General features: G+C 54.3%; 1 protein-coding gene across 4 annotated transcripts in view; it reads right to left on the bottom strand.

Annotated features, from left to right (window-relative positions):
- Positions 1-3,115: 3,115 nt before the first annotated feature.
- MAP3K3 (mitogen-activated protein kinase kinase kinase 3) overlaps positions 3,116-11,036 on the bottom strand; it is a 54,606-nt gene continuing 46,685 nt past the window's right edge. For 2 of the 4 annotated variants that reach the window (XM_019732914.3, XM_019732916.3), the window contains 9 exons: positions 10,497-10,558; positions 8,878-8,945; positions 8,591-8,683; positions 7,761-7,952; positions 7,105-7,253; positions 6,326-6,457; positions 5,720-5,849; positions 5,188-5,365; positions 3,699-4,060 (listed from right to left, as the gene is read on the bottom strand). In XM_019732914.3, the coding sequence (XP_019588473.1) occupies positions 3,832-4,060; positions 5,188-5,365; positions 5,720-5,849; positions 6,326-6,457; positions 7,105-7,253; positions 7,761-7,952; positions 8,591-8,683; positions 8,878-8,945; positions 10,497-10,558 (1,233 nt within the window). In that variant the 3' untranslated portion in view covers positions 3,699-3,831. Of the gene's footprint in view, positions 4,061-5,187; positions 5,366-5,719; positions 5,850-6,325; positions 6,458-7,104; positions 7,254-7,760; positions 7,953-8,590; positions 8,684-8,877; positions 8,946-10,484; positions 10,559-11,036 lie in introns of all 4 variants that reach the window. The other 2 variants (XM_019732915.3, XM_019732913.3) reach the window with 2 other exon arrangements.

Here is an 11,036-nt window from a genome sequence, read left to right as displayed (position 1 = left end):
CTCTGTATTATGTGGCCTGATGGGGGGCTTTGTGGCAGGAAGGACACAGACTCTACATTCGAAGGTGAAGAGGGGGGCAGGATCATCCCAGAGCACTCCTGGTCTTGATGGGGACCTGATGTGGATGTCAGAAATACCAGCCCGCCTAAGGGGGATGTCCCTTTTCCCAGCCAGGTCCCCTACTATCAAACCTAGAGTGGTTTTATAGCTGAAACTTCTTTGCCCCTCCGCCTTGTTTTGGCTAAGAGATGGTCAGGCCATCAATGGGTGATGGTATCTGGCCTCACTGCACTTCATTATGTTGGGGGGCAAGGCTGAGTCCTTGTCTGGGGCCCTTTCGCCCTGAAAATCAGCAAGGGATGGAGGAATCAGCAGACTGACCCAGTACGTGCTGTTAGAGGTTTCCTAGTCTCTGCCCTTTCCCCATATCGTCTCACCCTTTGTCAAGCTCCAGAGAGTGGGGCAGCCATGATCACTGTCCCAGGTAGTCCAAGGAGAAACAGCTTGTCTGCTCCTGTGAGGGACAACGAACAAGGCAATCTTGGAGGACCTGAGACACCCCCAGCCCCAGCCCCAGGGGAATACAGGCAAGAAGTCTGGGTCGTCCTGCCCCAGACCCAACTGTCTTGATTGCACTAAATTGCACACAAGATACTTAAGTTGGTGGAGCAAAAGCGCAGACTTCTGGGGGATTTGCTCCCACTGTCCCATACAACTTAAGTTCCTAAGTGACCTCATGCCCATAGGACAGGGTAGGGACCTAGGCCTCAAACCCTGGTGGCCGATAGGCCACTGTGTTGTGTTGAAGCAGGCACAGCCTGTTGAAGCAGCAGCGCTAATATTCAGAGTGGGTGGGTGGGTCCTCTGAGCTGCTAAGAGCCCATTCAGGGCAGGCCCGAATTCTGCACCAGGGGCTTCAGACGGGGACAAGGTGGTCTCTGCTCCAAGCTAGGCAACGGGGAGATACCAGACATATGGCTCCTGGAGGCACCTGATCCTTGCCCTGCAAGGATGGGACTAAAGGGAGTCCGTCCCTGGGCTGGATGACTACTAGATGCCCCAGAGGTGCTGAAACCCTGGCCACTGGTGAGACCTGGGGCTGACGGTGCTACCTCGGTAAATCAGCCCTGACAGGACCCTCAGCAAAGCTCCTGGGAGAAGAAGGGTGCCACCTGAGCTAGTAGTGGTACCATCCAAATCATCCCATCCCAGGACCCCACTCAGAGTCAAGTTCTCTATAGAGGGACCCAAGCTTGGTGGCCAGCACCATGCCTGGTCCCTCCTAGGCAGGCACCTACTCCCTCCACCCCCCAACCAAAAGCATTGCCATGGGACCCCTCAGGTATAAATGATCCCTTTTATTGTAAGTAATGCGCGACACTGGCCTGGCTTTGCACTGCAAGCCCTCGGTCAAGATATAGTCAAATAAGTATGGCTGCAGGTTCTTCTGCACGATCCGCAATTCAGACAGACACAGAGCTGAGGTGGGCGGGAGGGGCAGGAGGGCAGTGGGGTGCAGACTGTCCCCAGCCCTAACCTCTAGGGTTGGCCAAGGCCGACATACCCCACGGAATGATGAGCAAATGGCGCATGGCCCTTACCACAGCAAGCCTCGGGCTGCTAGGAGACTGCCCTTTAGAACCTTTGGGCACAGGCCATCTAAGCCTACAACTTTTCATCTGGATTATTTAATAAAAAAAAAAAAGACAATAAATTAAAATTAAGCAACAGCTTGGTCCTGAGGATGCTGAGCCAGCATGTCCACAGTTTTTGGCACAAAAAAATCAGGGTCGTTTTTTTGTTTTGGAGTGCAGGGTTTGTTGGCTTGTTTGCAAATTCGTTTTGAAAAACATTCCCTGTGAGGTAAGACCCCAGGGGGTGGGGCTCTGTGAGAGCCTGAACCTGGGACACAGAGTCGTCTCATCTTGTCAGCTCCCGCATATTCTTTCCTCTCAGGGAACGGGGACAGGGCAGGGGTGTGGGCCCAAGAAGAGTGGTGGAGCCATCAGGACGGGGTCGTGGAGAGGCCGAGCTGCCACTAGGCAGCTTTGGTCGAGATGAGGGGCCGGTCCCCACCCTGGGCAAGGGCCGAGGTGGAGGCAGGAGCACATGCTCGTTATCTTCGGGCTGGGCTGGGGGTGCCTGACAGAGACCCCTGGGGGAAAAGGATGAAAAGAGGCCCAGGCCACTGGCACCGTGCAACACATTCCTGCAAAACCAGCTGCTTTCATTTTCTTCTCTCTTGAGGCGTCCATCACCTGTAACAGTCTAGAAGTGATATATATAAAAACCATCAAATATGATCTGAGATATAAATTAACAAGTACAAGGCCTCACATTACATGATGTGAAAAGGCTAAAAACAGCGATAGAAACTACATTCATAAAAGTGCATCGTCAACATACAACGAAGGCTTTGGCTTGTTCTGGTGCCCTGGGGATGTGGGCTGGCAATGAGCTGCCTGGTGCTAATCCCCAGCTCCCTGGAGATGCCCATCCCTGGGCACTGGCTTTTTTTTTTTTCCTTTAATGACAACTCCCAAGGAAAGTGGGTGTTGAGAGGGAGGAGCTCTAGCAATAGGCACATTTTGGAGGGGAGGGGCCGGAAGAAAGGACCAGCGCCCAGGCTGAGGTAAATAAGGCCAACTCTAAGCTGCTTGGAGATACTGGCTCCCGGACCCCTGCTGCCACTTGTCCCCCAAGGGAGGAGCAAGGAGGGAAAGAGGCTGAGACCTCATGGGGAAGGGCCAGGCTGGCCAAGGAGGAACAAAGCTGGCGGTTTTGGACACGGTTGGTGGCATCACAGGGGCCCTCCCTTCTACCAGGTGGAGAGGGCTCCGGCCTAGCGGGTCATACCACACAGCCCGCTACAGCCCCCCTGCCAGCCTGCACAGCCTGCTCAGGGCAGGGCGGCCAGCTGGGTCAGAGGCCGGCACTGTGCTGTCCATCTTCTGCTGCAGTGGGGGGACAGACGCCAGGCCAAGAGCACAAAGACCATTACCTTCAGCTCTTTCCAATCCAGCCCAAGGCCCGAGCCCACCGCAGGGAACTCAGAGCCCAGAGGGCACACAGTCTCTAGTTTAGAAACTGGGTACAGCATAAGAGTGACTCCAACTTGTAAAACAGAGACATTGCATTGACAAAACTGCCCCCTCAGTGGGGCAGTTCCACATCTCAGGCCCCTGCTTGGGGCGGCAGGGTCACGAGGGCAGGCAGGATGGGCTCCTCCTTCCCTGAATAAGGCAGCATAACATTCGCTTCACTCATCTTTGGTAAAGGACAGGGACTGGCAAAGCTGACCTGGGAGCTCCAGGGAGAGCGCAGCCCAGGCCTCTGCCTTCCATTGGCTGTGGGATGCTGGGCTTTACCTCAGGCTTGGGTGGGCTCATCCAGCCGAGATGCCCTGGTGGTCTCCAGACACGGGGAGGAGAAACAAAATAACACTCTGCATGAAAGTAACACTATTCGGACCCTCACGTCCATCCTGTGCCCCAGGACCCTGGGGCTCTGGTGCTGATCGCAGTGTCAGGACACAGCCCCAAGGGCGGGTCCCACAGCGCCTCGCACACTGTTCTGGCCCCTTCCCCTCCACGCTGAGCTTATGAGGCTGGAGCTCTTAGGTCTGGCAGGCTGGGGGCTTCCAGTCCTTGAGGCTGCAGCTGCCCCCCCTGGCTCTGAGCCCAGTGGCGGAAGGGGCACAGACAAACGCTGGCTGGACTGCAGCTCCATGGTCCACAGCCTTGCCTGGGAGAAGCAGCAACTTCGTCGAGCCCCACAGCAGCCCCTGGCCCAAGCAGCAGGGGCGGCCGGCAGCAGCGTGGCCTTGAGAGCTCAGTACACGAGCTGTGCAAAGTGGTGTGTGAGCAGCTCCTCGGCCGAAGGTCTCTGGCGGGCCTCCACAAATATGCGCCTCAGGAAGTCCCGGCCATGCTCAGAGATGTGGGACGGCAGCTGAGGATTGGTGGGCTGGGTGGCAATCTTGAAAATGGCAGCCATGGCTTCATACTCTGCCCAAGGTGGTTTTTCTGTCAGCATCTCCACCACAGTGCAGCCCAAGCTCCTGGAGAAAGAGATCCCCACGTCACCTCATGGCCAGGGGCTGGCCACCCCAGGCTCCCAGCTGCCCTGTCAGCTGTTGTGAAAGGAGGTGCCTTTCTCAGAACACACTGAGGCAGGCTGGCCAAGCTGAGGGTTGACACCCTGTACAGGGTCCCCAAGGCCAGAGCACTGTCAGCTGGTCGTCCACATGGGCTTTATCAACTTAGACCCACCCAGTGCTTCTTGACTGGGGGAGACATCCACTTAGCATGGGCAGAAAGAGAGCCAAGATAACTGTACTAGTTTCCTATTGCTGCTGTAACAAATGACCATGAACCTAGTGGCATCAAAAACAATACAAACTTATCATAGTTCTGGAGGTCAGAAATCTATACTCAGTCTCACTGGGCTAAAGACAACCTCTCAGTGGGGATGGTTCCTTCTGGAAGCTCTCAGGAAAGAATCTTTGCCTTTTCCAGCTTCTAGAGGCCGCCTGCATTTCTTGGCTCATGGCCCTTTCCTTGCATCATTTGCACCTCTTGCTTCCATCGTCACATCTCCTAATACCGACTCTGATCTCCTGCCTCCTTTTTATAAGGACCCTTTTGATTCTACTGGGCCCACCTGGATAATCCAGGATAATCTCTCCACCTCAAAATTCTTAATCACACCTGCAAAGGCCTTCTGCCATATAAGGTCCTATTTGTGGGTCAAAGGGCAAATTAGTACATGGACATCTTCAGGGGACATCACTCAGCCCACCACAAGAACGTTCCAAGGGGAAGCGCTGCTCAGAACTGCCACGCCCTTTCAGAGGCTGACCATGAAGTTAAGTGGAGACAAATGCAAGCTGTCTGAGCGCAAGGACTGGGCGCCCGCTACTATTCAGAAGCTGATCCAGGCCTTCGGAGTGAATCGGACTTCTTTCAGGATTTAGCAAACACCAGGAATGTTCTCCATAGCCTAACTGCCCAGCAATAATAGTTGCTATTTGGAGATAAAACACACTGCCACCTCTGCATACTGGCCTAGCTGGCAAGAGGTGGACGCTCCCTCTTGCCACACCGCGAGCCCCAAAGCTCATTTCTCAGTTGGAGCCAGTACAGCCCAGACCAGGAGGTGGGGTCCCAGCACGGCCGCAGCGCTCACCACACGTCGGCCTTCCGTCCGTAGCCCTCGCCGCTGATCACCTCGGGGCTCATCCAGTAGGGTGTGCCCGTGACGGAGCGCATGCCCGTGCCCGACATGCAGATGGTCTGCAGGCGCTTGCTGGCCCCAAAGTCCCCCAGCTTCACATTCCCAGCAGAGTCTCGGAGGATGTTGGCTCCTAGGGCATGACAGGGCAGAGGCTACCACGCTGCACCTGCTGGGCTTTCTCTACCATCCTCCCTCTGGCTCTCCCTCCCAGGTCACGGGGCGGCCGGGAAGCACGAGGTTACCACAAATTAGACGTGAGCTGCACGGGGCCAACAGGCTAGTGACACAGCCTCAGCCCGATAGCATGAAATTGATTGTCACCATGGCCAACATGGCAGAGCACTTTACTCTGCAGTATTTTCCCCCAATTGTTCAACTGATCTTCACACCAATCCCCCACGGAAGCAAACAGGGTCCCACTATTCAGAAAGTTTGGAATGGTTAAGTGACCAGGTCTTGGGGACCCCCCAGCCGGCCCGCTCACCCTTGATGTCCCGGTGAACAATCATGTTGCTGTGCAGGTAAGACACGCCCTCCAGGATCTGCCGCGTGTATTTTCGGGTCACACTCTCAGTCAGAGCTCCGTAGGCTTTCAACTGGTCTTTCACTGAGCCCTAGAGCCACAGAAGTCAGAGGGAGTCACTGCGAGAAGGCGGCAAGGCTATTTACAGCCCTCGCACTGCAGCGAAGAAGTGATTCATCCAACCTCCACCTGCGATGGGCTGGGCGCTGTGCTAAGGGCTGTCGGGCAGCTTGGAGAAAGGTCTGAGACATGCCTTTCCTCAAGCAACGCACAACCCAAATCCAGAAGGGAGGCCCACTGCTCCAGGTAAAGGCAGTACTTACTGGGCAGTGCGGCCATCCTGGAAGTCTAGGTGAGGGTGGCCTGGGATATTTGTCACCCCATACCATCACTGAGGCCAGAGGCAGGGCCCTCCTGACTGCAAGCTCTGCCATCACCTCACCTTCTCCTCTGAGCCTCTGGAGTCTCAGGTGATCGGACCCATGCCAAAGGAACCCCTCCTGTGCAGGCCCAGCCCCAGGGCAGGCCCTCTCTTACGTGTGTCTCCCATGCATCAGGGCCACATACCCCCGGCATGTACTCCATGAAGATGGTCAGAGTCTTCTCTGCGCGGTCCCGCAGACAGCCATAGTACTGCACAATCCGCTCGTGCTGCAAGTTCTTCAGCAACTGGATCTCACACTCCAGAGCACTCACCTCCTACGGGAGGGGGGCTAGTGGTCACCTCAGCTCTCAGGGCCCTGGTTTGCCTGCCTGGGGTCAGCTCAGCTTGCCCTAGTCAGTGGCTGCGGAGGGGTCTATCTGCCTTGAAAACTTCAGCTGCAGAAAAGGGGGACTCTCTCACTTGTCTGGCCCTTGGCCACAATGCTGGGCAACCCGTGGGATGGTGGCACTTCCACACGAGAAGGCAGACAGTGGAGTGCGAGAAGGAGTTGCGGGTGCTTGGGTAAGGGAACTGCTGCATTTATCCACTCAAATAAAGTGTAGGCCACACCCAAAACGGAACTCCAAAGACAGGCTTGTCCCTGGGCTGAGAGAGACGTGTGTTCGTGAGGGGGAGCAGGCGCTGCTCTTTGTGGACTGGACATCACCTCAGTTTGGGTTGCTTGATACTCTGGCATCAGCTCAGTTCCTTATACCCAATCCCTCCCCTGGGTGCTTGGTGCTCTTTGGACCATGGTCCCTTCACCTCATGGCCAGAGCCAGGGTGGACAGCAAGGGAACTTGGGAGGAGGAATGATGGGGGAAGCAACCTATAGCATCTTTAGCAATTAGTCTGTGCAATGAGACAGGCACTTGGTTGATTGAGGGAGGAACCAGAAGTCAGATCATGGGGAAGGCAGTACCTTGCTTGTCTCAGGACTGTCTGGGTCAAACTGGACCTGCTTGGAAGCAAGTTCACGTCCTGTGTCCACATCATAGCACAAATAGACCCTGCCGAAGGCACCCTGGCCCAGGAGCTTCCCCCGGCGCCAATTGATGGGGGCACTAGGAGCTACAGGAGAACAGAAGGAAGGAGCTTTAGTGTGTCACGTTATTTACTGATATCCCGCTTCATTCTCCAGAGTCTCTACTTGGGACCGCTGGCTTGAGCTCCCCCTCACTCGGCACCATCACACCTGAGCACACATCTCCACCCCTACCTGGAACCCAGTGCCCTGGTCAATCAGACCTGAAGGCCTGAGTCCCGAGAAGCAGAGGACTGGCTAAAGTCATGGTTAAACGCTCTTCCGTATTGATCAAACACCCATCCTTCCAAAACCCCAAAATAATATTGGCAGGGATTAAGGAGACTATGCTTCAGTTTAAACATGGAAGAACTAAAGACCAGAGAGGGGAAATGGCTTGTCACACAATCGTGGAGCGAGGACTAGGATCTATGGGTCTGCTGTCCACCAAAAGGCTCTCCCAGTGTGGAGGATGGGCCAGAGCAGCCTGCTGCTGAGCCGGACAGCCCCATGGGCGCGGCGGCCTCCCACCCTGGCCAGGGCCCACTCCTCACACTTGGTCGGCACATTCCTCTCCTGCACAGAGAGGGCGTTCTCGCTGTCCGCACTCCGCAGGCGCCCTCGGGGGTCCAGATATTGCACCGCCAGACCCATGTTCTCGCCATTTGTGCTCAGGGAGCGGCTGGAGGGCACCAGGGTGAACAGGTTACCTTGATGACGCCGTATTCGGGGAAATGTTCTTCTGCCTAAAGGGGTGTAGGGGCCAGAGCAGAGCAAGTCAGACCTCTGGCCTTGATGCTGAATGTGCAATCCTGGTCATAACACCAGCTCGGGTCCATCCTATCTGCCCGCCTACCTGACTCATGCCAGAATGGCCAATATCCCAAGCACCTTGAGACTCAGGACAAAAGCAGAAATTAGGAAGCAGCCACAGATGGTTCAGGGAGCCCTGGCCAAAGGGAAGGTGCAGAGCTGGCCCTCAGGTCCCACGTCACTCACACCCACATCACTCGCACCCATGTCACTCGCAAGGCCAATCCAGGGCTGAAGTCTGTTTTCCTCCGCATCTTAATCTCAACCCTCTGCAGAAGCTCCATTCCCTTTGCTGCCACAGGGCAGAAGAGGGCGGTGGAGAGCTGATGCCTGGAGCACGCTGAGCACTCGGATGAAGGGCAGAGTTCCCAGGGGCAGTGCCCTGGTCCACAAATACCATCCTCTTTTTTTTTTGTCCCTGTCTCACGCCTCGAGTCTGGGCACAGCTCCTCAGGAATGAAGGAAACACGGTCTCGAGCGCCCCGGCCCACCCACGCAGGGCCTTTTCCAAGGCGGGGGTCTGGCTGTCCTCTCGGAGGCGGCCAGCAGGGGGCAGGCGGAGCACACTCACCATCACAGTAATCCTTGTGGTGCACAGACACGTGGTAGCGCCGGGGGTAGGTGCCGCCTTTGACCCCCTTGTCATAGAGCTGAGTTTCCCGATCTGAGGAAGACAGAGGAATCACGGCTTTTGGGTAGCTCATCGTGAGTGACCCATTTTAGCCCCCAGGTCACCTGAGACCTGAGCAGTAGGCGCAAGGAGAACTAAAAGATAGTCCCCAACTCAGCCATCAAAGCAGAATGCCTGCAGTCCTCGCACACACCCTGCAGAGCTCACCCAGGCTCCGGGGAACTCACCAGAGAACTCCTGTCTGTTGTCTGGGAAGCTCTGAGCTCGGGACATTCGCGATTTCCGGAAGGATGGGCTGACAAAAGCAAAACGAAATCACAAAGCAGACTTTAGCGTACTTCCAAAGCGGCTCACCAGGGCAGGAGGTGGGATATCCAGGCAGATTCCCTTTTCTAAGTCCGTCCCATGTCATTACAGGATGGAAGTAGCCTCCTACTTTCTCTTTACTAGTCTGATGCCCAAGTCTGACAGGCCCTGAATGATGCACCCCTCTAGTCTTACTGAATTCCACCCTAGCTGCTCAGCACTCTCTCTTCTTGCTCTTTCCTCCCACTTTAGTAACAGGGGAAGAGTTACAAAAAAAATCGCTAGCCTAGGGTAGTAGATAGAAACCCTATGCTCAAGTTAGGCCTCAAGGAAGTAAGTCCAGGTCACTGGGTTTCACTCCCAAGGAGCAGAAAATAAAGCATGGGAGGGACAAAGGAAAACCCCAAAAATCAGGTAAGTACATTTATGATAGCTATCTTTCCCAGCATGCACCTGAATAGTCCTTTCCCTGACAACTAGTAGACCCAGGCCTTCTGTAGTCCTGTCCTACTGCCACCCGCCACCCCAATACCTCCAGTTTGGCCACAAAGCTTAGGACGTAGTCCAAAACCAGAGTCAGTCCCTATCCTGGCAGAGCCCTCAGTTTGTGGCAGCAACTCCTGACACTTTTACCTGGGCCTTCTTGCTCTCCTGGTTGGAGAGTAAGCCCCAAACAAGGCTACGCATTGGAAACCAACCAGTAACTATGGGTATATTCTGTGATAGTTAGAGGGAAGACACTCATCAGTGCTCAGATCTGTTAGGAAAGACAGTACAAATGTGGCCATGGCCATAAGGTCAGTACCCATATGAACAATTCATCAGTTACGCAAAGAAAAAAAAAACCCCAAACCTGCTCTTGGGCATCACAAGGTCAAGGTGAGAGACTGGCTGGATCAGTGCTAATGCCAGCTCCAAATACACTCCCGGTGATGGGCAAACCAGCTCCACAGAACCATTCGGTATGGAAAGGACAGCATTTGTCCCCTCCCAAAGTATGAGAACAAGACTATACACTAAGCAGGCAGCTGTGGTTAAGCTAGGCAGTATGGATATTTTGTTTATTGGTTTTTTATATTCCAGTTTCTTATTCCACCAGAAACAGTTGGAGGAAAAAACAAATGAAAGTAAAGCCACAGGTGATAATTCAATTTTGTCCACAAAACACTGAACACCCACCGCCTCTCAGTGTACATGACCAGGATGCAGCCAAGAGCACAGAGCAGCACGTATGATGGGGAAAGTCATGTGAAAGCCCTTGTAACAACCGGGTACACATTTAATACATGTGAGCTGCGATTACACTCATCTAATTATAGAAACATAACATTCTCATGGTATTTGGACAATTAAGGGGGGTGCTAAGAATCCCAGCAAGACGCTTCTTTCCCAGAAGCATGACACTTTCACCCTGGGCCTGCAGACCAGTGTCTAGATTGGAGACACACATACTAGCTAACTATTTCCTCAGCCCAACAGTTCCAAAAACACCTATGCACTAACCCCCAAACCAGCCACAGTCCCCTACCTGTCTGCTGACCTGTCCAAGGATTGGCAGCTTCCTGACAAGGAATTTTCAGCACTGCTCAGGGGGTCCAGCATCTGTAAGGCAAGTCACACAATAACCCCAGACAGCCCACACCCAGCCAGGTGACTCAGGGCTTTCCGGCTCAGCTGAGGTCAGCAAAGGGTCCTTTTTGTCAAAATATAAAAGTGGCCTTTTTCTACCCATGTAGAAGGTACCATTCCCCCCCTGTACTTTGAAAGGCAAGTTTCCAGGAGGGAGAAAAATGCCTGGCTGGCATCTCAAGGAGCTCAGCCAGGAGAGCAAAGCAGAGACGCTGCTTCTCTTGTTGGCATTTTCTTGACTCCTGACTGCTGGAGCCTGGCGCTAGAGATGGTACTACCCTGCAGAGGCTTCCAGTGTGTTTGGGTGGGACGGTAATACTTCCATTTGTATTCCACAATTTATAATTTACAAAGTCAAGTATTGCCCTCGTTTCACAGACAAGCCACTGCAGGTCTAGAAAAATTAGAAGAATTGTCTAAAGTCATGAGACCAGTTAGTGTGCAGCTGATA

The sequence above is a fragment of the Rhinolophus sinicus genome, chromosome 12, assembly GCF_057876585.1.
Source record: "Rhinolophus sinicus isolate RSI-liver-muscle chromosome 12, RSI-T2T, whole genome shotgun sequence".
Lineage (NCBI taxonomy): Eukaryota > Metazoa > Chordata > Mammalia > Chiroptera > Rhinolophidae > Rhinolophus > Rhinolophus sinicus.
Note: the sequence above shows the minus strand (reverse complement) of the source record. Positions and strands in the feature narration are given on the sequence as shown.